Source organism: Gobius niger (genome assembly GCF_951799975.1).
Source record: "Gobius niger genome assembly, chromosome: 23".
Taxonomy (NCBI): domain Eukaryota; kingdom Metazoa; phylum Chordata; class Actinopteri; order Gobiiformes; family Gobiidae; genus Gobius; species Gobius niger.
In genome coordinates this window covers 5409372-5436626 of record NC_136874.1, presented here as the reverse complement: position 1 = coordinate 5436626, position 27255 = coordinate 5409372, and the positions used below count along the sequence as shown (strand labels likewise).

The following is a 27255-nucleotide window of genomic DNA, read 5'->3' as shown; positions in this document are numbered from 1 at the left end:
GTCCCTCTGGGGGTAATACAAGTGTTAATGGGATGATTGGGGGGTCTTTCATCTCCCTCTGGTGTCTCTGGTCAGAAAACCACCATTATGCACTAATGGAATCACGAAGAAGCAGCTAACAGGCTAACGGGCAAAGCTAACTGCGGGCTAGCGCCACTTATTAGCACCACTTATTAGTATTTACAGCCAAGTTTGAGTGAAAAAATGTATCTCCATTGTAATTGCATGTACATTATCCCCCTCTCCCTTTGTCTTTTCTGTCAGCGTAGTATCTACTCTCACGGACAATTAATGAGTAAAAAAACACAACATGCTACGACACCTGCAGTGGCGCTTATGGCCTCTAGGGGCACGAGTTACTTAGTTCTGCTTTAATATTATTGATCCTCCCCATTTACAATAATTACTCCTTTAGAGAGAACATCCATAATGGCTGCCTAGTCCCCTCCTTCAGAGCATGTTCCAAAAAAGGACAAAAAGGCGGGATAGTGAATAAAACAAGCCTCCAGTGCTCCAGGGCCTGTCAGTCAAAGTCTCAGGCTTAAACTTTTCAACAGCATAGAAACCAGTGTGGTTAAAAATATGAAACCTTGCCCAGCGTTGTCACATGGGTCTGAGCAATTTTTAGAGCAAAAGATACTCTTTGCAACCAGGCTTTTAATCAGTGTTTGGGAAGTGTAAAGTTTCCATTGGAATCAATTTTAAAAAGTGTCGTTTGGATTTGCCCCTCGCCACCAGGGGGTGCAGGAATGTCAGCTACCGACCATGAGGACCAGCATTCCTCGCCCATTGGTTTTAATTCATCTTTTTCATGCGACTTTTCCCCCAGACTAACAAGATTCTTATAGTCAAGTAGTTTACAAACTCCAGTGTTACCCTTTTGTTTTTCAATCCTGGAAAAAAAAATGTGTAATTTAGTGGTGGGGCCATTTTATACTCTTTTATACTCTCACTACCGCCACCTCAGGTCACACGTGTAACTGCAGCTTCTATATTAAGCTTGTGCATGACGGCAATTTGAACCCGAAGTAACACCTTTTTGAGCGACAGTGCAGGATTTTAGAGCCAGTTTCTACAACTTAGGACATGGCTCGAACATGTAGGGGGAGGAAAACACATACTTTTAACATTTTTTAACTCTGTATAGTCCCTTTAAAGCCACTTTGCAGAGCCCTTCTGTCTATGTCACGAGCTGCTTTAAATGCCTCACTGTTTCCCCATGTTACCTTTGCCTTATTTTACCCATCTCCATACCTGCTCTTGCCCGCCCCCTTGAGGACGCGTGTCGCCGAATCATCTCGTTGACATTTAGCCGTCCCCCGCCGCGTACGTGTCAATCTTATGCTAATCCCTCCACACTGATACAAGCATCATTGTCACATCTCGCTTCACCAAACATTCAGAAGCTTTTGGGACGTATGTAGCCGATTCCAAACCCCCGAGTCGCTCTTGAGTTTTAGGTTTGATGGACGGGGATGCGTTAACCTTTTCCTCGACCGTCCTCCCAGCTTCAGCGGCGTCTCCCTATAGCTAGCGGCCTCTCCAGCTCATTACAGAGAGTTGTTTAGACGCTTGCTTTGGCCAGACGTGCTGCGAGGCACAAGGAGCAGGGAGGACAGACAGAAGTACGGATGTCTGGGTACGGCTTTGTGTGGCTATTTTTACTCTGCAGATTTTAAATGAGGACGCAGATGATTTAGTTAGAAGTACAAAGTGGATAAATTTGTGCATATGCCAGTCAAAGATAGCTTTTAGCTCACTGCAAAACTGCTCGGTTCCCTTGTTACGCATTTCCACTTCCTAAAATACCTCCAAGAGTTATTTGAAATCTTATACATTCTCTGACAGACTTTTCTTCATCTGCTGCATGTAAACCTGATTTCACTATTCCCCACGAGCTGATGCAACCGAATCCTGCCCACACTGTATTTCCACTACTGCACATTTTGTTCCCACATTTCACTGATTCTTCGGCAAACTCACACCACACAAGCGCTTCAGAAAAAGGCACAAATCTCCAAGTATGTTTCTCTTTAGTTGTATGATTTCTGCCTCCTCCGTTTTCCCAATAACGGCACAATTTTGCGTGAGTCACGGACGTTTTCAGCGGCTGTCGAATCATTCATTTTTCAGCCCCGGACAATTTGTAGAAATAAGAAACACTATTCTCGAATTCAGAAATCCTCCAAGATTTACGGACAGCGCTGGGATGAGCGAGATGGAAATTGACTGTTTGGTTTTGTACAAAATAGAGAAGGATTTTTATATCTATGTGTCTGGAATGAACCGAGATTGCTTTTAGACGTGCCACTTTTAAAGCAGCATATGAAATTTAAAACACTCCTGCTCAAACTGAGGCTAACATCCACTACTAAATCAAGTCTCTCGGTTCCTAACTTAACAAAACTGCCCACAACGACTAGTGCGTTAACATTCACAGGTCCAGAAAACTGCGGTGTTTCAAACAAAAGGTTGTGTTCACGACTGTCAACAACAATGCAGATTTCTAATTTAGTTTATCGCTAATTTCTCTGCAATTCCTGGGCCAAAACAAAAACTATCACATCGCTCAAAGTCACCTCCTCCAGCACATATGAACTATGGTCGAATTATTTTCTCATAAAGGCGTCCAAAAGTGGAGACAATATTCAAAAACATGAGTGATGTTGAAAGTAGAAAGTTATATGACAGGTTTGTGAATTCAATCGCGTCAATGATCCGGGAAAACATTTGAACATTTTGTTTTTGGAAATTTCCTCTCCCATAGAGTTGTATTACACCCAGCTCATACTAAATCCGTTTTCCGGTACGGCCTCCGTGATCTTAGAATGTTGCACACTCACACTGCTCCACGAAGTCCGGTAACCGAGGCCGTCCAGCGTCAACGGAAAGAATCAGCAAGAAGTCTATTTTTGCCGGAGGCCGGAGCCTTGCGGATCAAGCTGAGGGAAAAACATGAGCCAAACAGGAAGTCAGGTCTTGTGAGGAAAGAAGATCCTGTGTATTTCAAAATAAAATCTGTCTGCTCACAACTTATCTGGACTAGTTTACCATCTGTACATGAGCGTAACGTCGGAAATGTAAACATGTGCTGCAAATCTTCCACTTCACTGGGAGAGTCATTGAACTGGCAAATACGGCTTTTGTTTACAAAAACTACCTACACTTATCATGAACCCATGTGCACTTCTGTTCTCGCAAGTGCCGTTTCTGTGCCTGGTGCAGGGTCTGGCGCCGGCAGAGCTGGCCACAGTGAGAGCCGGACTCACTGTGAGTGGTAGTTTGGGGCAAACCCGGACTGGATTGCATTCAAAATCAAAATGTCCGCTGCTAAAATATGACGTACAGTAGATCGATTCGTGTAGAAAAGATTTTCTTTTGACTTCTCTAGTTCTATGTAAAGTAATACGAATGACGGGGCGGGCACAATTCATGGCGGCGCCCACAACAACCTCTGAATAAGATGAAAAAGAAATCCATTGATGGAATAACCTGGTCATTCATGTTCAGGGAGTCAGAGGATCTCATTTTTGGGAGCATAGTGTTGCTGAACCAAGACCTGACCAACTGCAACAACCCCAGATCATTACGGTTTGTTGAATCCATGTGGATACTGTTTTATTTGGCCACACAGTGTACTACAGCTACTGCTTCTGCAATGAAAACTACTACCTCCAACTGCAGCTAACTAGTACCACCCAGTACTTCTAAAACTACCCACTGTTACCACCACTACACTTCAAAGTCAGTCCGCTTTCACCCACTTAACGTCGTCTTTGCTTCAGGCCAGTTCTGCACTAATTAGAGCAGTCACTGTTGTCGATGCATGACTTCATTCTCGTTGAGTCAAATACCGTTTTGTTTTGTTTTTCCCTCCTCTGACCCTGAGGACAACCTGAAGGTGAAAACTTTGACAAAATAATAATCCAAAGTTTGTGAGATGTTGGTCTGAAGCTGAAATGATTGATGAGTGGTGTCTGAGGCCGTCCGAACGCTTAAGGGCTTAGCTACAGGCAAGGGAGTGGATGTTGTTCTTAGCAGAGGGTTTGGACACTGTTGGCATTTTTAGATAGATGGATAGATAGATTGACGGACAGGCGGACGGATAGATAGAGAGGCGACTACATTCTGTTCGCATTTTTAATTAAAAACAGAAGAAAACTTACTTTGCGTGATGACAATTTGTGTTAATTAAAATATAACAAAAATGTATGATTGTAGCACTATTTTTACCACCTGTTATTGTCAAATTAACGTTCCAAGGCTAAAACATGATCTGTAATAGGCTCTGTGCTAACTTCCTGTTGGTTAGTGTAGGCTAACGACTACATTCTGTTCACATCTTTTAATTAAAAAACAGAAAACTTAAATCGACATCAAGCCAAGTGAATATTGTGGCACTATTTTCAATTTGTTAGCATCAAATTAACGTTAACCTTTAGCTCCAAGGATAAAACATGATCTGTAATAGGCTTTTTGCTAACTTCCTGTTGGTTAGTGTAGACTGACTACATTCTGTTCACATCTTTTAATTAAAAAACAGAAAACTTAAATCGACATCATGTTTCATAACTATTAAGTTAAGATTGTGGTACTATTTTATCATTTGTTAGCGTCAAATTAACGCTAGCCTTTAGCTTCAAGGCTAAAACGTGATCTGTTATAGGCTTTGTGCTAACTTCCTGTTGGCTAGTATAAGCTAACAACCACATTCTGTCCACATCTTTTAATTAATAATCAGAAAACTTAAATTGACAACAAGCCAAGTGTGTTTCATTAAAGTTAAGTGAATATTGTGGCACTATTTTACAATTTGTTAGCATCAAATTAACGTTAACCTTTAGCTCCAAGGATAAAACATGATCTGTAATAGGCTTTTTGCTAACTTCCTGTTGGTTAGTGTAGACTAACGACTACATTCTGTTCACATCTTTTAATTAAAAAACAGAAAACTTAAATCGACATCAAGCCAAGTGAATATTGTGGCACTATTTTCAATTTGTTAGCATCAAATTAACGTTAACCTTTAGCTCCAAGGATAAAACATGATCTGTAATAGGCTTTTTGCTAACTTCCTGTTGGTTAGTGTAGACTAACGACTACATTCTGTTCACATCTTTTAATTAAAAAACAGAAAACTTAAATCGACATCATGTTTCATAACTATTAAGTTAAGATTGTGGTACTATTTTATCATTTGTTAGCGTCAAATTAACGCTAGCCTTTAGCTCCAAGGCTAAAACATGATCAGCAATATGCTTTTTGCTAACTTCCTGTTGGCTAGTGTAGGCTAACGACTATATTCTGTCCATATCTTTTGATTAAAAAAAAAGATTTAAATTGACATCAAGCCAAGTGTGTTTCATAAAAAATAAGTGAAGATCGTGGTACTATTTGTTAGCGTCAAATTAGCGTTAGCCTTTAGCTTCAAGGCTAAAAGGCAATTATAAACAAAGAAGTCTCCTTTATTTCAAAGAGAGACGCTAACAAGCTAACCATCCATACAAATATGCAAGGTAGTAGTAGTAGTAGTAGTAGTAGTAGTAGTAGTAGTAGTAGTAGTAGTAGTAGTAGTAGTAGTAGTAGTAGTAGTAGTAGTAGTAGTAGTAAGATTGTTCTCGCTCTTTAAAAATACACATAACATACATGCAGTCCTACCAAAAGTGGTTAGTGGAAATAAATCTAAATTAAAAAAAATGATAATGAACCCCCTGCCATTTTGAAAAGACCCTCTCAAACCGTCGCCGTCCACATGAACATCTGGTGAAACAAAGGAGGCCGGCGTTAACATGATCTACTAATCGGTGAATCACTGGGGACCTGTTTGCAACGTGCTGCGCTGAAGTGTTTGCAAATGAAAAGCTAATGAAATATTAACCAAGCACTTAAAGCACTCTCCAGTGGACATTCGGCGTGTCAATGGGAGAAATAAAGGGCACAGGAGAGACAGAGGACGAGGCGGTTTCAAAAAGAACATGCTGATTTCAGAGGAGGGAAAAATTGACCGTCTTGAAATAGATCAATCAGTGGGCTTGGAAGATGCCAAATGTTACTGAATCAATTTGATATTCGTGGACCTTAACAATTACATTTCAAAGCACATTTTATTATATATTTCCCTCGCTTGTTTTTGTATATTGTCAGACAGCTCAATAAAAAGCCCTTTCATGTCTCAAAATGGCCGCCGGTGAGTAAACACTATCTTTTGTTCCACATTGTCGCTCCTGAAAGAAAATCAAATTTGCGACAATCAGCAGAACGGACCCCCGCTGGCAGCGCCCAATCCGCCAATTCAATCACCCTTTCACAATAAAAGCCCGCGGTAGCAAAACACATGTCCACAATTCGATGCTGTCAATGTCAAGGCCGGTCCTGCCAAATTAAAAGCCACTCAATGCTATTTTGGGATATGCTTGTTTTGGTTGGTGGAATTTATAGATGTTTTGACAGAGAAGTATTGAAAGTAGAAGGTCAGATCATTCGGGAATGGATTTCAGGCTGCTCATTACTCTGCATGATCTCGGAGATTGTCGATGTGTACAATTATACAAAAAGCACAGACCTCAGGCAAGGCACTGCGGCTATCTCGCAATGGAAAAGATACAGTGATCAGAATGTTCTTGTAAAAGTGAAATGCTCTTTTCTTTCAACAGCAGCAGCAATAGGAGTACTATATTAGTGATGGAGGCAGTAGTAGTGGTTGTTTGTAGTAGTTGTAGTAGTAGTGTGAGTCACATGACAAAGAACATCCACCGCTTTATTGGAATAATGTCAAACTGAACCTGAAATGATGAAGTTACTAAGTATTTTGCTTCAAGTGCTAATGAATGATTAGCACTGTGATTAGCTTACAGGTCTGTCACAATACAATATAAAAAGTCTTCTGGCGACTGAAATATGTTCTGTAAATGTTTGAAACTTTCAATGTGTATGGACAGGCTGCTGGCCAAAAAGGAAATGTGGTTTGATTATGTCTTTTCAAACTTTTGGAGATAGATCTTGATCAGACCTACCACTTGGAAAAATGCCTTTGAACGTCGCTCAAACTGGTAAATACAACATGTAAACTCAGAGATGATCAGAGTGGTCTGAGTTCAGGTACAGAACACACTAGAGGCGCCCCCTAGTGGAAAAGTACAGCTGATGATGAAACTTTTACACAGTGAAGTGTAGTAGTTTTGACATTACTTTTGGTCACAACCTTCAATATATCGTGATTTAGAATGTTTTGAACTATATCTGGTCTGAAGAAACATAACATTAGCATCTTATTCACAAATTGTTAGCTAGCATTGGCTGCTCTGTTCGATCCAAATAATGTGGACAGCAAGTCGTAAGATTCCGTATGTATGTAATGTATTTTTCCCATAGCCGTTAGCATTAACCACCAAAATATCACAAATGATGAATGATCCAGATGTTTTCAGCTGTTGTCAATCAATCCATGTCAATTGTAGCACAGAGGTTAGCGCTCGTGCTTCACAGCTAGAAGGTCCTGGGTTCGATTCCCACTTGGACGGGGCCTTTCTGTGTGGAGTTTTTCTCCCTGTGTCTGCGTAGGTTTCCTCCGAGTACTCCGGTTTCCCCTACCACTTAAAACATGTACAATAGGCCAGGATGAAGGAGAGTGTGTTTGAGAGTGTGCATGGGGGACGACGGATGGAAATTTCTTTTGAAATTTACTTTCAAATTAGCGTCTTAAAGGGTCTTCTGAGCTCAATGCTAACTCAAATGCAGTTCAGTTTTTGCTTTTTGTGGGTCGGATACACATCCAGTGGCCACTGAACTTCATCTTGTAAGATATTAACGCTAAAGAAACCATAGGATTTCTATAAATGTCGTTAAAATTATAAAACATACCTCCACATATGTTAGTATTGCGCCTGTCTTCCCTATTCCCTATTCATTTGTATGTCCGGGATTCGACGGCTAACGAAATATGTGCATTTGTAGGAAAAGGCTCAGAGCTGAGGTCATTTCTGTGATTCCTATGGTTTTATTTATTCGAGTTTATTCGGCCGGAGCGCTCGGAGGTCGTAAATTGTCCCATTCTCAAGTGGGAAAAATCCCAGTCACCAGTCGCCTGCAGGCAGCATTATCTCCCAGTATGTCGCTGACTGTCCTGCGTTACCATGGAGATCAGTCAGTTCTAATAAAGTGATCGTAGTGTCCGTGTGTAGTGAAAAACTGATAGCAGAACCAGTATCTAGTAGCTTATTACTTGGATGTGTACGGCTGGTGTGGTTTGGTCGGCAGCTGCTTTTGCTCCATGTCGAATGAAACCTGTGGAGGCTGAAGCTAAAAATATGGGGAAAAACAAGTGGAGATTTCTGGCTTGTTTTTGGCTTGTTTTGGTCCATTGCCAAAACTCGGCGCTAATGACGAAATACGGCAAACAGTCATTAAAACACACAGCCCTGTCCCCGGTTTTGGTGCGACTCGGTAAATGGTGAATTAGCAGAGATTTTTTATAATTAGTAGTTGTTGTTTTTGCCCGTGTTGAAAGCGCTAATTTGTTTGGTACTTCTGCCGTTTTCCTAATAGAGCATGAAAATATTTAGTGAGAATATCGTGGGGTTTGGGAAGTTAGATTTGCTGCCAGTGGTTTCTTGAATTGGGATTGTTTATTCCAATATTATTACGAGGAACTTTTCCAACTTCCACTGAAGTATCATCACTTTGTTAGCAAGGTCTCAAAATGCATATACTCATCTGCAATAATAATTATCAGAGGAGTTCAACACTGGGATTGGAATGAAATGGGTCAAGACCATGAGACAATCTCTGACAATCTTTTTAAAATCGTAACAACGAAGTGACAAGAAGTGACTTCCTGTTGCGATCGAGCACACCAAAATAAAAGTACCATCTTATTCATTAGTTCAGCAGGTCATTAGTTCAAAATTCTATCTGCCTAACTATTAACAGACAAAACACTTAAAATGTGTTTATTTAATTATATTCTTCTAATGATGCAAGTACTAATCAATGAGACGAGCTGTGTGCTTTTACTTTGGCGTGCTGGACCAAAACAGGAAGTCATTTCTTAGGCGGCGTTGTTATGATTTGAAGTTATTCACAGAGTCAGTTGCTGATCTGATACACCAGGATTCAACATGATTTGGTATGCTGCATTTTATTTTGAAGGAGTTTGGTATTAATGCAATATATTTAAATGCACTTGTAACTCGAATTACTTTCAGTGTAATGACTAATATATTCCCGTATTAAGTAATATGTTATATTCCTTAGTTACTGAAAAAAGTTATATATTTTTGCAACTCCTTACTTTTGTAATGCGTTACAAACCAACACTAGGGCTGAACGATATGGACAAAATTTCCTATCTCGATGTTCATGCCAGATATCTCAATATTGATATGATATAAGTATGGGTTCGGTGAAAACCAAACATTTTTCAGAAAAATAAAAACATCATACAAAAGAGTGCAGTTTCATTGATGAAAATCTATATCGTTTATATCTTGTTTTTTCGATTTTAATGTTATGAATGTTCATATCGATACAATAACGATATATCTTTCAGCCCTACCCAACACTGATGGTATCGGTGGGAAAAGTACTACTGGTACCGAAAAAATAAAAGTATCGAAAGCCTTTACCGAAAAGAATATTGTATTTTTAGAGACCAAGTTTTGATGCATGTTGTGTCTAGGGACTCAAGGAAGTGACTTGGTTGTTTCAGCTCAAATAAATGATACAATCCTTTATGGATGCTCTTTCCTGATGCTAAACAACAAATATTTCAGCATCGGTATTGAAAAAAGTGTTCAGGCATCAGTATCATAATCCAAGAATGGTTAAAGTATCGACAAAACATATAAAGGTACCCGGCCCTAGTCTCACGTCAAAATGTATCCTGTTTGTTCAAAGCTTTACACTTCGAGATACAGATTACAGCTAGCTACCACTACTATACAGAAACCAGTTTACTATTACTTTAGAATGCACTATACTCTGTGTGGACCAATGTGTGCTGCTTTTACTTGTGCTGCTGCTACAATATGCTGTGTTCAAACACCCTCTCCGTGTCCGGCCTTTGACGTCCCGCTGCCCCGACATGTTGCTCCATAAACAGACATGACGCGGCCGCTCTCTTTCCATTTGACCCGACTGTAAGCTAACGTCCTGTCTCCTCTCGGCCCCGTCTCCCGCAGGTAGCCCCGTGAACCTGACGTGCCGAGCGTTCTTCGGCTACAGCGGCGACGTCAGCCCCCTCATCTACTGGATGAAGGCCGACAAGTACATCGAGGACCTGGATGACGAGCGAGTGCAGGAGACAGACCTCAAGTAAGACAAAGCTCAAATGATGTGTTTACAAGTTTAGCTCGTCTGGATAAATATTGCCTGACCTGATTTAAAGGAGACGTGAGATGGAGTTTATTCTTCTGCTGCTCATATTGTGTCATAGAGAGAACACAAAACTGTCCACCACATATTTCAAGCTCTTAATCCATGGCTGGATCCATTCTGGGCTCATCACGGCGCCTTCGATTTTCTAGCATGCCGTTAGATAATCCTGACCCCACTCCTTACAGTCTTTTCTTTACACAGACGTTAGATTTCAAATTATCACGTCAAATACAGTATCAGTGTTTTAGCCTCACATAGGCATGATATTTACATTCAAATCAAAGAAAATAGATGTGAGCCTGAAGTGCATTCTCTCCAGTTCAGCTTTACCCAAATCTAAAAGCCTATAGGCCGGTGTAATGCTTCATTTGAAAGCTAAAGCTAAGACCTCTTTTGCCACTTTTTTGTCAAATTTTCACAACTTGTTCACCGTTTTTTGGTCAAATTTTTGCCACTCTTTTTAAAATATTTTTTTTGCCACTTTTGTCAAATTTTCAACACATTTTCGTCACTTTTTTGTTACTTTTTTTGCCACTTTTTCATCACTTTTTTGCCACTATTTTCATCAGTTTTTTGATCACTTTTTTGTCACTTTTTTGTCAAATTTTCGTCACTTTTTCCATCACTATTTCAAACATTTTTTGGCACTTTTTCATCACTTTTTTCTCACTTTTTATTGAATTTTTGTCACTTTTTCCATCCCTTTTTTATTACTTTTTCACCCTCACCTTTGACCCTTTTGTCTCATTTTCGTTACTATTTTCACACTATTTTTCAAGAAACGTTTAGATCTGGTTAAAGTCGAACTGAAGACAATGTGCTCAGTTCAGGTGGGAGTTAAGAGGTTAAAAAAACAGCTTTCATTTAACGGCATGCTAGCAAATCTAAGACACCGTGAGCGCAGAATGGGACAGTTTTGTGTACCCTCTATGACACAGTAAAACCCAGGAGATATTATAGTATTTCTGATAGAAAGTTGAAGCTATAAGAGAGAGAAAATCCAGAGAAATTAAATTAGCGCCTCAATTTTGGCAAAACTCTTCTCATTTCTTTTCCTTAATGCCACGAAAATGTGCCAAAATCTTGACACAAACAGACACAAATAGGACTTAATCGAGACAGACTAAACCAGGATTTTAAAAAAAAGACCAAGACTAAACCGATTGATTAGGCTTCCTGCTGATATCTAAAAAGAAGAGCGAGTGAAAAAACCTTGAATAGACCATTAGACAAGGTGTGACTCTCACTCTACTTTCTGCCTAATTGAGAGACTACATTACCCAGCATGCCGCCCTTTAGCGGGGCTGTTATAGCGTCTTTATCCCTCCGTAACATTCTGCGCTCAGTAGGGAATCCACCGCGCGGAGGAGCAAGTCTATTCACAATCAATACGAAAATGTCTTGGCATTTTTGATCGCAGCTTGTGCGGTTATTAAACATAACACAGCGGCGAAGACGGCGTGAAATGGAGGATACATACATGAAGGAGGAAATATGGCTGCCAAAGTGTTTAAGAAGCAGGAACAGATGATCGAGACAGCCGTTTTTTACCACAATGAGCGCTGCTTAGTCGTTCCTTTCACCGGCTCGCGATCACAGGAATTACACTCGTGAAATTTTGATGCCCTTGTTGAATAATGTAGACGCCTATGCATTCTTTATCGCGGACAATATGCATGCATGACTGAGGTGCAGCCGGATCAGTCGGCCCAGCGCTCCCATGCATTTAAATGGTAAGCGATGCATTTGACCGACCGTCATATTTCAGGTGGAATTTGGAAAAGGGCAATTCTTTCATCATTAGGCGAGGGTATTTTAGAGTCATTTGTTATATATGGTGCACATTTGCCACAGGGATTTAATCAAGTAGTCGTTTTATGCACTTGTTGAAGCACTTGTAACTGTACAATTGGCCCTGATGGGGAGATTGCAGTGCGGCCGCTCCCTATACGCTCATAACGCGCCGTACGTCAGTCATCGAGTCTCTGAGGGGCCCCACACTGAGGCCAATGTGATCCAAGGGTATTTAGTAACGCAGCTTACAAAAGGACGGCCCGTATTCAGAAAGAAGAGCTATAGTAAAGTGTGACAATGCGACTGATGATACAACGCACGGAGGAATCTCTGACTTTACCCTGGTGTGACGTCAGGACCAGCGACCCAAATACGACTCAGACTTAATGTCAGATATTGTCTGTTCCTCAAAAATGGTTGTTGATTAAGCATTAAATATGAAATAAGGTCTATGTAAAGAAAAGACCTTTCCTAGTTGTTTTCAATATAGGGTGACCAGATGTCCCAGTTAACCCAGCTCCTTGTCCCTTGTCCCAATAGATTTCTTCAAAACCACTGATTTGTCCCAGTTTCATACAATCTTGGTCTCAGTTATCCCAGTTTTTGGCCGATACAGTTCCCAACATAACACACATCTCTTAAAATTGAATGTTCTTGGCTCATGTGAACATTAATTACCAAGAATAAACCAATCAAAAAAAGGAAAATCTGGTCACCCTAATTCAATTTCATTCCTCTGTTTGATTGAATGTTACAGATAATAATGATATTTACTTCAGTGCCACGTTTTAAAAAGCCATCCGCTCACCTTCCTTCTCCGTATTACTACCACTTGTGAAAACGGCGTGTACTTCCCCCTCCCCACATTTCTCCCGTCTGCCTGTACGCACAAACGCATGTCATGAAAAGGTTACCCATGAGCACTCTGACAAGGCTCGCACTAGCGTTAGCTGCCCCAGTGCGTGACCTGGCATTTGACGACGTCTGTGTTAGCCCGCCAGCTAGCACGCCACCGCCATCCCTGCGCTACCTTTCCCTCTGCCATTTTTTTTTTCTCTGAAGGACATTTGGCCAATTAGCACCTCCAGGATGTAGGGTGAATCTGGAAATGAACAAGAAATGCAAAGCTATGCGTGACGAGAGGTCAAGCTAGCAACCCTGAGATGCTAGCTGTTATCCAGGCAGCCTTTCCCTGTGTTTTATTTTTGTTGCCTCTTACTCTCTGTAGCTTTGAAATGCAAATTAGCCAAACAGGAGTATTCCCCCGGAGGCGAGCGGCTAATACATAAAATAGAGCTTTTGGCACAGCGTTGTACCGTTGAGAGAGACAGCGTTGTGCGGTGAGCAAGCTTTGTGGTCTCTCGGACTAAATATTTATGCCAAGATTGAGTTTTGCTTGTTCCCACTGGGTCTTGGCTGGTGTAGCGAGTGCTCCGGTTTCCCCCGTCAACTTAAAACATGCACAATAGGCTTATTCTGCAGCGGGAATGTTGGCCAAGAGAACAGCCGGGCTCATGTCTGGTCCACTGCCCCTGATAAGTTCAACCCCAGTGGGACAAGGAGATGGAAGGAGATAGGAGATATATTTTCTAAAATGATGCCAAAGATTAAAATCAAGTTTCCAAATAGAGGCAGGACAAGTTTATTTGTAGAGCACAATTTATATACTACAAGGCAATTGTAGCATACTACCGTACCACTGGACTACCATATTTTCCAGACTATAAGTCGCTCCGGAGTGTTAGAGGATAACATTAAAGGAGCTATCCTTGATTTTGTAAATTTTCTGTATTGGAATTAAATGTGTTTTGTCCTTTAGTACATGGTAAAAGCAGACATTTATCCAAAAAACACTGGTTTTAAAGCCTTTTAAACAGTCATAAGATGTCAGGCTAGTGGGCATCTTTTACAGTGAAGTGACAGTTTTCCTCCCTGAAAGTTGTGAAACCTGGTTTAAACTCAGTCCCTGTGATGAATTTTGATGTTGTAAATGCATTAGGAAAGTTTGAGGTGAGTTTGGACCAGAAAATAGCAATTTGAAATTTGTGTGACCCTGTTTCTTTGTAGGTATAGCTCCTTTAAATCGCTTTTTATCATACTGGGTCAGGCTGTACAGTCGTACTATCTCTGTCATAGCCTTGACTGTGGTGCTCAGACTCTCAGCTACTGAATGTTTGCTTGTGTATCAGTATGACGCTCTGAGAAGGTATTTATCCCTTTTCTGTGGAAGCATAGACAGACTTGAATGGTTGGACTAGCGCAATGTTTCAAGTTCATGTCTCTGGGTTCCGCACTGATGGTAAATAAAGCTCTCCTGTATAAGACATCCAGACTGCTGCCTATTCTTCATCTATCCTCTCCAACACGTTAGTAGTATTAGTCGCACCAGCCTTACCTGGGCATGGAGGCGTAACTGCGCCGTTGAAAAGCCTCCCCCGGCAGCACGTTGTTCAAGCTCTCATTTGCTTTCTTCATTGCAGTAAAGGTAACCACTCCACGCTTGTTTTTTTTTTCTTCAGTTGTACAGGAGTTAGGCTAACAGGTGTGCATCATTTTCGTATAACCGCACACATAGTCCGGTAGTTAAATCACTGGGATATTGCTCCTCTGCGGGCATCGCCATAGCAACGCGTAGCACAGCTGAATCAGATAAACACTTAATTAGCTAATGTTAGGTGACAAGTCGTCTTACAGGAACGAATGAGATGGATTTTTGTGTTTTTTTTCCCAACATTTTTGGCCAAATCAAAACTTTAAATGAATGGGAAGTAGAAGAGAGCAAGCAGCTAGGTTAGCCGGTTAAGTCACTATTCATTATTTTCAGACCTACATTAAATAATCCCTGCACTTAAGCACATTTGGATCGATCAGTAAAGCCAAACATAAAAGTTTCAGTTCCACCCAGCTGTTTCGATAAACAATTGACCTTCAGGTTAAACAGCGTAAAAGTAAAATAACTCCTGCCCAGGAGTGCCGCATACTCGCAGTGTTTACTTCCACAGAAAAGTGCTGGGTTAGTCCTGTTGTTTTGTGATTCTGGTTATAATGAACTTAACCGTCTATAACCGTCCAACTCCTTGTTGTTTAATCCTTACATATAAGTCGTACCCGAGTATAAATCACACCCTCAGCCAAATTATGAAAAATAGTATGACTTATAGTCCGGAAAATACGGCAATGTGGTCGTATTTCCTGGTTCTGGATGTTCTGCAGCTGTTCCAGTAACAGTAACTAACCTGCTGGAGACAAACGCCTGGATCTCTAAGTCTGATTTCAACACTATTCCTCTGATCTTGGTAATGATGGGGTGTGGGGCTGTTTGGATGGTTTTTGGTGTGATGATTTCGGTGATTGTGTCCTCCTGTCAAGGCCACGTCTTCCCCCAAACAACCCCATTGTGCCGTTCTGCACGCGCTTCAGTGGCACAAATCTCCAGTCTTTTAGCGTTTTTGTGTGATTCCCTCTGCGGCTGGTGTTGATTTTGGCGGCAGATGAAAGCTCCAGAACCAAAGAGGCTGAAGACTGTCGCAGAGCCATGAGTCACGCAGGCTCTCACTGCTCACACCTCCGGGATCCGCGAGCGCAAAGGAACAAGCGACGACCACGGCACTTATAATCAGACGGGGACCGGCTTCATGCCATTGAACGACTGCAGGTTTCTGACAGATATCGCAATTACCATCAGACTTTCTAATGCTTTTTCACACTGCACATTTTGTTAGCATTAGCATTTGAGCACAGAGATTATAGATGGAAATATGAGCTGCTCAACTTAACTTTTCAGAACTTCTTTGCTTCTTTCTGCAACCATTCAAATCATTACTTTAATGAAATTGTTATTAGTTTGAGCAGTGTGATAAACAGAACAGCCAAAGTAAATTTACAGAGCGGATATTATGCGTTTTGCACATAGACTGTGGAAAAATAATAGACAGCTCCTCCTCACTCCACCCCGTTTGCCATATATGTTCGACGGGGAAATCATGGCGGATTTACAGGCTCCTCCCACCCAGCTCTGACGGAGCATGTTCCTTAAAAGGGCATAAGGGCGGGATCTTCACTGTAGTTCGGTCGCAGCCACACCCGCGCCATTAGCTCTAATGCTAACGGCCTGTCAGTCAAAGTCCGGCCCTCATTTTTTACGAAAACCAGCCCGGTTTCTTTAATTATAACTAACGCAGTGTTTTCACAGGAGGAATATCTAGCTGTAAAAAGTTTAGGAAAATCAGAAACTAGGCTTTAAAGTTGTTTTTAAAGTGTAAAAAGTGCAATGCTTTCCAACTAGCGGCTATATGAAAGGTACTACAGCAATGGCGGACCAATGGCGGCCTCTATAGGATCGTAGTCTCGAAGCAGGGGCAGGAAGCCCCCGACAACAGAGCTCCCAGGATCATTCGTACGCTCAAACCCCTCCACCACGTTAAGGTGGCGGTTCCAGGAACGTAAAACTAACACAGTTTATACAATTTTTCTTTCTGGTGCAACCTGCCACACAACACTACTTTGACAAGAATTGCTCGAACAGCTTCTCTAACTCTAATATGGCGTATGTCGATACTAAGGGGCGACATCTTCATCGATGTCAAACAAATCATTATTTTTCAGTCAGCACAGGAGTTTTGAAGACATGTCTCACCTCAAGAGGCTCAAGAGTCACCAGATTGGAGTCTTGAACCGAGGGAAAAGTATGAACGAAATACTTGCTTCCCCTTTGCTTCCTCCTTCCGTTACATCGTCCAGTCTCACACATGAACATTCCCCAGAATAAACCAGGATTGATGGAGTCTGTGCCTACGTCCTTTCAGTGCAGCGTGTGTCGAGTTACACATGACCACTGCCTCTTTAAAAAACCACCAGGGCATATCCATATTCCAGCCCGGCGTGGCCTCAGCTGACTGCTCTCACGATGGAGAAGGATGGAGGCAAACGCGTGTGTGAATCGAGCCGAAAAGGTCAGATTAAGTTGAGTGCTACTCCAGGTACTGCTCTACTATTGGTCAGGAGTAGTAGGAGTAATAGTAGTAGTAGAGATCGTCGCTTTTGTAGTAACAACACATGTACTTATACTCATACTTTGGCTATTTTGTTGCCGTCTTTCCCGTCTGTGCTCCCGGACAATGGGAAGCGTGTCGCGCCGCGAAAATCGGCGAGCGTTTGAGTTTTGACAAGAAAAATACGCCTCTGTTGACTCACCGAATCGTTTGACCACAATCCGAGCTGACAAGTGGAGTCTGGAATACAAGAGGAGCTGTCAGAGCGAGCTACAACACCGGCCGATCATCACACGCTCGTCCATGAGAGCCGGGCGCGGGACAATGGAGGGGGAAAGAGAGATTTGGAATGGTTTTGTCGAGCTAAAATAGCCCCTCGACGCAATCGTGAGAAGAGCCCCGTATCGCTGTGGTGTGTTATTTAGACGGTGGTAGTCTTAGAGGGTTGCGGGTTCAATTTCCATCCGGACGGGGCTTTCTGTGTTGAGTTTCTATGCTCTCTTCATGTCTGCGAAGGTTTCCTCAGGATGCTCCAAGTATTTTTTTCTTACTCGTCTTATTGTTATTTAGAAGGGTAACAATCACTTTTAATGGACTGTTGTGTCTTAATATAAATCTATGTGGCCATGATTGCAGTAGTGGCGCTTTAGGCTCGTGCACCAGTGTCTGCTACTCCTGTGCGATTGTACAATGACAAATAAAGCATTTACTTACTGTACCACTGAAAACTTAAAAAACTGTAACATTTGGAGTAACAAATTTGGCGAAAAGCAGAGGTTACTCTTACAAAAAAGGCTAATCATAGGCTAAAAGCTCGATCGCCACAGCTAGAAGAAAGAGTTTGCAAATGAGAGCTTGAACAACGTGCTGCCAGGAGAGGCTTTACAACGGAGGAGTTACGCCTCCAGGCCCTCAGAGTTGCCAAGTCTGGTGCGACTTATACTCCAGAGAGACTTAGGGTCTGAAAAATACGGTATATTTTTGGACTTACAAGACACTCAAAACAAAACATAACACAGGTGGCTATGGAACTCTTCATTGTTACAATGAAATATACGATAAAAACCTCAAATTTTGATTAGAAGAAGAAGAAGTTTCCTATTCCACGCTTTTCAAATGCAAGGAAAAAAATGTGATTCTTAACCTCTTACCCCTCGTTTTCACCAAGCGCATTTTCTCCAGTTTGGCTTTATGATTTTTTTGCCGCATTGTCGTCGCTTTTTGTCACACATTTGAAGTTTTTATGTCTCTTTTTTGTCCTGTTTTCGCAGGGTTATTTTTTTCAGCTTTTTGCTTTTAATCACATTTTCTGTAGCTTTTTGTCACGTTTTCACCATGTTTTTGTTGCTTTTTTGTTGTGTGTGTCACGTTTTTCGTCACGTATCTTTGTCACTTTTTTATTTTGTTATTATTGCTTTTCCAGCCCCTCTTTTTCTTGCTTCTTGCTTCATCCTTCATTCTCGTTTTCGTCGCCATCTTGTATTTTTTATTAACACTAAATGTACTCGGTTCAGGTGGGGGATAAGAGGTTTAAGAGCCAACTTAAAACGTGATCATCAAATAACCAAAACACCTCAAGTTTAGTGGAACGTTCAAACAAAAGATCTGGTGTAGCAGCAGCAGCAGTGGCAGTAACAGCAGCAGTTATCGAAGTTTCAATCGCAGTACAACTTTTTATCCCCTCACTTTCACTCCGCTTCCTGGTTGCCAGATGTAGTGGATTTCTATATACGGGGAAAAGCACTGCCCGAAGCCCAAACAACACAGTAACAGAAGGAATACGACCAGCAACTTTTGTCCCGCTCTCCCTGAACGCAACCTTCTTCCAAATCATACCTTACATTAAGCCTCCATCCGCCTCTATTGTTACTAAATCACCCATGATGAATCCAAGCGCTGCCTGTTTTTAAGGGTACACAAAACTGCAGCTATTTTGGCCTCGCCTGGCTAATGATGCATGGAGCTAATCGCGCGGATAGATACGAGCCGCATTCATCAGGCCACGCTAGCCCCCGGGCGTTAGCATACAAAAACTCCCTGTAATTCTCCCTGATCAATGACCACGCGGGCCAAGACGGTGCGACTAGATGGAGACAGAGTGTAGCGTCAGCGGCGAGAGCTTGCGTTAGCGTTAGCCTGGTGGTGGCAGTTAAAAATGGCGCTGTCCGTTAGGAAATACCACACACGGGGAGAGGGATTTGTTTTATCGAGCGGCGAGGCTACATTAAAGGTGATAATTGTGGAGTTGCGAAGACTGTGTGGCCGTTATCAAGAGGAATAATGGGGGGAGTCGGATGATGCAGTGCAGTGTTGGAGGGTGATTTTTTATGTACATTTTGTCAGTGTTAGGAGGAGAAGTGGTTGTGGTTTGGAGTGCAGTTGTAGAGCAGTTGTTTTAATTGATGAAGAAGTAGAGTTAGAAGAAGATAAAGAAGAGGAAGGGAAAAAGAAGTGAAGAAGAGGAAGAAGAAGAAGATAGAGAAGGGGAAGAAAAAGAAGTAAAGAAGAAGAGCAAGAAAAAGAAAAAATAAAGAGGAAGAAAAAAGAAGTAAAGAAGAGGAAGAAAAAGAAGAGAGAGTAAGAAGATAAAGAAGAGGAAGAAAAAGAAGTAAAGAAGAGAAGGAGAAGAGGAAGAAGAGAAAAATGAAGGAAAAAAGAAGAGGACGGAGAAGGAGAAGAGGAAGAAGATAAATAAGGGGAAGAAAAAGAAGTAAAGAAGAGCAAGAAAAAGAAGATAAAGAAGAAGTAGAAAAAGAAGAAAAAGAAGGAGATAAGAAGAGGGCAAAGAAGGGGAAGAAAAAGAAGTAAAGAAGAGCAAGAAGAAAAAGAAGAGGAAGAAAAAGGAGACAAAGAAGAGAAGGAGAAGAGGAAGTAGAGAAAAAAGATAAAGGGGAAGAAAAAGAAGTAAAGAAGAAGAGCAAGAAGATAAAGAAGAGGAAGAAAGAAGAAGAGGAAGAAGTAAAACAAGAGATAGAGGAAGAAGATAAAGAAGAGGAAGAAAAAGAAGAAGAAGAAGAGGAAAAAGAAAAGAGGAAGAAGAAGAGGAAAAAGAAAAAAAGAAGAAAAAGAAGAGGAGGAAGAAGAAGAGCCAGTGCCATAGTAGGCTTCACCATTCCAGATCATATGGGGAGAAAAGCTCTATTTATAGGTCTGTGAAGCCATTAACAATCATTAGTGCACATTTGTAGGAACATCCTCTGAAACTAACACCATAGACCCATAAGAATTGCTCGTTGTTAAGGGGCAATGTCATAAATACCCAGATTACCATCTTCATACGTCATACCTGTTCTTCCCGCCGTCCCTCAGGTAAAGGAGTATAATTGTCCAAGTTTCCGTCTTCTCAAAGCAAAACTCAAGGTCGCGTTTATGGATCTGCAGATGTAGATTGTAGACACCGGCCGCGGATCCTCGGGGCAAACGTATTCTGTCAGAAAATCCATATTTTATTAAAGGAGTCAATAGTCTGTTTATGACTTTTACACGCCCGCGAGTCTGCGGCCGTTTTTCATACGCTCTTTCAGACGTTTCTGTTTTTTCTTTAAGCCTCTGTAAACACCAACATGGAACTGGACTGACATTGGCTCAGATATCAAGGTCTTCATTGTATTGTTGTTGTTACTATATTATCCTGCTTTAGAACAGATTTACTGATTCATTTATTCATTCATTCATTTAAATTTCCTCATTTTATTTTCAAACATACCACTTTAGCATACCCATTAAATAAATGCAATTGTACTGTTACCATGGAGATCCGCCATGTTTGTGTAAATACATCCAACACACTGTGATGTCCAAATGTTTTAATGTGAACAATAACTCCAGTATTTGACCTTTTAACCCGTCTTAAAAGTGCATTTCACACATTAGACACATTTGCTTAAAAAAATGTTACCCAGTTTTCTTTAGTTTGACCATTTTTGTGATGTTTATAGATTCACTTCCTTATCGGACACTGACAGGAAGTGATATAGATAGAGGCAAAGAATTCATACTGTTGCCGTGCCAACCATGGCAATGGGAAATAGATACAGACGGCATCTTGTCTCCTCGTTTTAATTTTATGTGTGTTTTTATTCTTGTTTTCTGTAAAGCGTCTTTGAGTGTCTTGAAAAACGCTATACAAATAAAATGTATTATTATGTATTATTGTCTGTGGAATCGCCCATATATGGTCATGTTTGAAAACAGTTAAGGGGGAAACATTTTGAAGAAAAAACTAAACTTTCTCTAATTATTCAAAAACTACTTTAACGAAGGCTGTTAATTTTTATCAAGCATATTTGTTTTGTTTTCCGTATCTTTTTTTAATGCTACTTTGTTGTGTTATTGTTGCATTTTTTGTCACGCTCTTGTTTTATTGTGGCATTTTCATCCTCATTTCCGTCGTTATTTTGACACTTTTGTTCAAGAAGCTTTTAGATTTGAGTAATGCCAAACTGGACAAAAAGTGCTCAGTTCTTAGGATGCTGCCAATCCCATGATGCTTAGCGACTTGACATCACACTCCTGAACTCTACTGTCTGAGGAGTTTTTTTGCACATTTTATTTCCAAACTTAGCAGTATTGTACGCTCACCCAGGGTAAGGCTTCTTTGTGAGACGACACGTTTTTTGGAAGAATCTCTAAAAACATTTGCTCAGGTGTTGCTGCAATTTCAATGTGATTCATTCCACAGCGCACTTTTCAGAAGGGTTAGCGTTTGAGAGACTGAAATATGAACTCCTGAACATCCCCAGCGTTTCAGAACACATTTGCAGAGGTCTAAACTACAAGGCGACCAAGTTTCATTCTTACCGATGGAGACAGTTTTCAGGGATATTTGCAGAGATCTTACCATTTAAATCGCACTCTTTCCTCACCGTTTTTTGATGGTTGCCGTTTTGCTTTCGCAGGACCATCCGTAAGCACTTGGGGGAGCAGGAGGTGTCCATCTCTCTGACCATCGACGCTCTGGACGAGGGCGACTTCGGGAACTACTCGTGCTACGTGGAGAACAGCAACGGGCGCCGGCAGGCCAACGTCCAACTGGCCAAGAAACGTGAGTACCCAGAGTGAAACGTGGATAAACGAGGCCTTTTGGGGTAATCTGAAAGACAAACACAAGAAGAGTTTTTCCTTTTCCGATCTCTGTTAAAGTTTCTGTCTCCAGTGTGGTCATATCCTCTTCACTGAACCCCTCGATCAAAGCTGGATTTATCAGTGTTTTGGAGGTCGTCGCCCGCGCTCCAGAAGCGTGTCTGTCTGGCCTTTTGTCTCTGATACTTCCTCGGGCTCACAGAGAATGAATGAGCCTTTTCCGCGCTATCTACCAAAGCCGCCCTATTTGTCTTCCTTTTGTTTTTTCTTCATTCCTACCTCCAGGCGTAAAAAAAAACAACTGGTCTATTCCCACAATGCCGCTGGTTCGCCTCTGTACTTCATCGGCGCGCGTCAAAGCCAAGGTCTGCCCGGTTTTTTCGGTGGACGTTTTTCTTCCACGGAATGTAACAGGCTTTTATGAAATATCAAAGATTGTGAGGTCTGGAAATACTACACTGTCATAAACCCATGTCCAAGTCAAGGCTAGAGGGCTAAAAATAACACGCTGCATCCATTTATCGAGTCCGCAATACACTGTTCTATTGTTTTGACTTGGCAAGGTTGAAGTAACTCGAGCAGTAATGCATTTATTTCTTAAAGTTGGGCTGTTATTGTCTGGAGGCTTTAGTAACCGGGCTGCAGCTGCTGTTTACGATGGTCTGAGACATGAGGAATGTTTTTTGTGGCGTGTGAATATATCAAATCATAGCAAAGGAATAGAGTTAATCTAAGTGTGAAAATAGTGACAAAAAAATAGACAGAAACAAGGATGAAAAGGCAACAAAAAGATTACAAGAACACAGAAAAAAAGAGATGAGAAAGTGAAAAGTTGTATCTTGTCTAGTATTTCCTCCGTTCAAACCGTGAACGGAGGAAATACTTGACTACTGCCTTATACAGCTCTCACAAAAAACCCTGTTTAAATGCGATATAGATACAGACTGGTCATGTTTGAAAATGGCTAAGGTGGAAAACAATTGAGAAAAATTGAACTTTCTCTAATTATTCAAAACCTACTTTAACAAATGCTGAATTATGAATATAGTTTTCTACTAAATAAAGACACAAAGACATGGAGAGGAGCAAAGTGTTTCAACAGCCCATAAATACATAAATAACACAGAATGCTAACATCGTGCTAATGCTAAAGCTAGCTACGACTGACGTTTTTTCGCTTTTACTGAACAATCTGCTGTGAATAAAGATCCATATGGACCTGATTTAGACTTGACTTTATTTGTATGTGATAAATAAGTTCATATTCCACCAGAAAATGGCTAAAAGGAGTGAAAGATTCCGTTTTCCCCCTCGGCGAGGCCACGCCCCCTTCTATGAAGCGATGCCGTCTGTATCTATATCTCGATGACAATGTTCCCTGATCTGACGGTGCCTTAGTAGAGAAGTTACTCTCAGATACAAGACGTTTCCATGGTTACAAGGCAAAAATTACTTCATTTTTGTTCATGCAGCTCTCTGTGTAAGAGCAAAGGTCTTGTGTCTTGTGAAGTATGAATGATCCTTAGAGGGACTAGATGGAAGTTGTCATTTTTAAACTCACTACTGCCCCTTCAGGTCTTAAAACGCAACTAAAAACACTATTAAAAACTGATAAGAAAGCGTTGAAAAAAAATGCCACAAAAGAGTAACAGAAAAGTGAGAAAAACGCAGCAAAAACGTGAGGAAAAAGGTCACTTCAGAGCAGTTATGTAGGTCTTAGCTTTCAAACAAGGCGTTACACTGGCCTATAGGCTGTAAATTCTTAGATTTGAGTAAAGCTGAACTGGAGAAGATGCGCTTGGTCAAGGTGGGGGTTAAGAGGTTAACTCTTCATTTATAGTTACCTTTGTTTAACAGGGTCTGCTCTGCTGACTGACTAGAGATGTTTCAGGCCCAGAAACTTGAATATTGAATGAAGTATTTACCAGTGCTTTAAAAACTACGCAATAGTGTTTACTCATTATAACGTGTTTTACCATTTTTTAGAAACTGTACATCGCTCCGCTTGCTTTTATCTCCCTGGCTCAGTCTAGGCGGGTGTTAGCTTCCTTACAGTTGTCAAAGTTGAATGCATTTACATAGAGAGATACTTTAGTCTTTCTTAAGCTGCGCGGCTCTGATAGCAGCCCAGTTTCTCTCCATAAGAAGGCTTTAAACTGCACTATTGAGAAGCTTCCCTCGGTTTAAGCACCGCACTATCCCCCAAAAACATACTGTTTGCCATTTTGCAACCAGAACATTGCAAAAAGCAGCAGGAGGATCGGTCTGCTTTGCGATAGATGCTCAAAAATCATGAATGTTTTCTGGGTTGATCTGAAATTGGTCAACGCAGCAGGAGGCGCGTTTCTGCCCGTTTCTGCGGCACACTTATATTATGGAGGAGCATCAATCGGAATAGGATGTGTAAGCAAAACTTAAAAAATAATCTGTCCTGGTTTCAACTTTGCAGCAACTTCTTCTTTACGGAAAAAAAGTTGGGGTTTGCCAAGTGTTCATTTTAAGAATGCTCATTTCTCTGTTTCTACTTTTCCTTTTCTTTTTATCAGCAGCTTGTGAAGATTAGAGACCAAGACTTTTGTTTCTCTGAATCCTCTTATTGGAAATTGTATTAAGACCAAACACAATATTCATTAACATTTTAACACACATAGCTACAGTTAATGTTTTTGTTTTCTGCTGTTGTTTTTAATCACACTGTCAGTGAAGTTATGGAAACACCCTGAGAAACTCTACCTAGAACCTCACAGAGAAAGGGCATAAAAAACACTTGGCTTCAGTTACAGCTTTAAAAATGTAATATGTTTGTATTACAAAGTATAAACTGATAATAGTAATAATGCTACCGAGCAAAAGCACAGTCAAAGATTTCCTTTTCCTTCGCTTTCCCCCATTCTCTTAGGTTCTGATTTGACGACGTGATACCTGGTAAATATCCCACCTCTCTAAATGCCTTGGAAAGCTGCTCAAAGTGGTAATTACAACTTGTAAACTCGGAGACTCCAGACTGCTACAAGTTCGTATACGAGATGAAGACAGTAATGGCGCCCCCAGTGGTGGAGCGCACATAATGATAAAACTAACAAAATCACACTGCATCCATGATGTGAACGTTACTTTTGGTCACAGCTTTCAACGTCATGGAGAAAGTTTATATAAGCATCTTATTAGCTAACTGTTGTAGCATTAGCCATTTTGTCTACCTACGATTTTAATCACCTGGAACGCTCTTGAGTTCCTATATAATGTTGCATTTCAGACAACTGGTGTGAATAAACTCGTATGTAAACGAAACGGCTAATGCTATAACTGTTAGCTCAAATGATGCTAACGTTAAATGAATGTTTCTCCAAACCAAATATAATTAAAATCATGCGACTTTATGTTGAAAGCTGTGACCAAAAGTAACTGATGCAGTGGTTTTGTTACAGCTTTATCATTAGCTGCGCTCCACCACTGGGGGGCGCCATTACTGTCTTCATCTCATATACAAACTCGTAGCAGTCTGGAGGTCTCCGAGTTTACCATTTAGTTCGAGCGGCGTTCCAAGGCATTTTTCCAAGTGGGAGGTGGGAAATTTACCAGTTACCTGGAAAGCACCATAAGTCGTAAGTGGGAAAAATACCAGTTAGTTGCCTGGAACGCATCATTATACACCAGTGTCCAACTTGTTTTCGGATTTGGCGCTGCATTTTATTTGGGGGAGTTTGGTCATTTTTTCATTTGCACATCAATATGTTGTATTCCTTAGTTAATGAAAAAAGTAATGTATGTTTGTAGCTCATTACTACATTACCCCTAAAACTGATTGGCTTCTCAAAACTATTGTGGATTATAGAGAAACTAATCTGCAGTTTTAACCTCAATGCGTTAGCCTTTAGCCCTTGCTATCTTTATCTGTCCTATTTTCTACAGAACATTTAGCCTCCTCTCTTCCCTTTTCTTGCAGCTTGTTACTTGTGGCCCAAATCTTTAGCGGGGGGAGCAGTCAGGCAAGAGGCCAAATGGACTAGGGCTACTATTAGCGGTGCGCGCCTTTAGCTTGTTAGCCCAGTGCTGCACCTGTCAACAAAAACACACCGCGTGGCTCCGAGGCCGAAAATAAGGCCAAGCTAGCTTTGTTTATAGCCTTGTTTGTCCTGGTTTGGCTAGAAGGTCGCACACTGTTATAAAGCCATACTTGTTAGCTCGCCATCATCTTTCATAATGGGAGGTGTCAGAGAGAAGGCTAAATGCTAAGGGTTTTGATGGATAGAGATGTCTTGCGAAGTCCAGGAGGTTTTAGCTTCCGTGCCATTAGTCAGTCAATGGAGGGGGAAAGATGTAGTAGACACTGTTGAAGGAAGATCATGACCAGGCTCAAGGTGAACTAGCAGACCATGAAGCTAATGGAGCTAAAGGCCAGGCTGTGAAATATTATCATGGAGAAAACGCCGTGTTACAAAAGGAGAAAGTTTCGCCAGTACTTTTGCAAAGGTAGATGAATGATATCCCCTTTGTGTTGAAGATTGGCTAATGCTTTGCAGGCATCAACCTAAAAAAATGAACAATATTTTCTCTATCTTGATTCTTACATCTAGGTGCTAAAGTGGATATTCTACAAAATCTACTTTTTAGAGCTTTTTACCATATGGTTATTCTCCAATCCAAAATAGACTTGTGCATGTTTGAGGAATCTTTTCATCTTCCGAAGCAGCAACAAAACAATAATCTAATCATTTTATAATACTTGCGGTAATGTCCAACAGTCGCTACATCCACTGAGTCGGAGGGGAAAGTTTTCAAGGCACAGTGGAAAAAACTTTGAAAGAAGTCAATCGTCAATCATTACCAAATACTTGTAAAACATTAGACTGTCCGCAGAATGTGTTTCCCTAACTTCCTGTGTGCCGGATTAGGTTTAAGGCACACTGCGTAACATTTTGGACTATACTGTTGCTATCAACACAAAACATGCTCTCAGTGACCAGTAGGGCTGCAAGTAACGATTATTTTGTCATCGATTAATCTATCGAAT

The 27255-nt window shown here is 41.1% G+C and overlaps 1 protein-coding gene across 2 annotated transcripts in view; it reads left to right on the top strand.

The window, feature by feature from the left end:
- The window catches only part of LOC306982181 (interleukin-1 receptor accessory protein-like 1), a 361844-nt gene that overhangs the window by 309687 nt on the left and 24902 nt on the right, over window positions 1-27255 (top strand). For both annotated transcript variants that reach the window (XM_079582022.1, XM_079582021.1), the window contains exons 7-8: window positions 10179-10311; window positions 22058-22203. In XM_079582022.1, the coding sequence (XP_079438148.1) occupies window positions 10179-10311; window positions 22058-22203 (279 nt within the window). The remainder of the gene's footprint in view (window positions 1-10178; window positions 10312-22057; window positions 22204-27255) is intronic.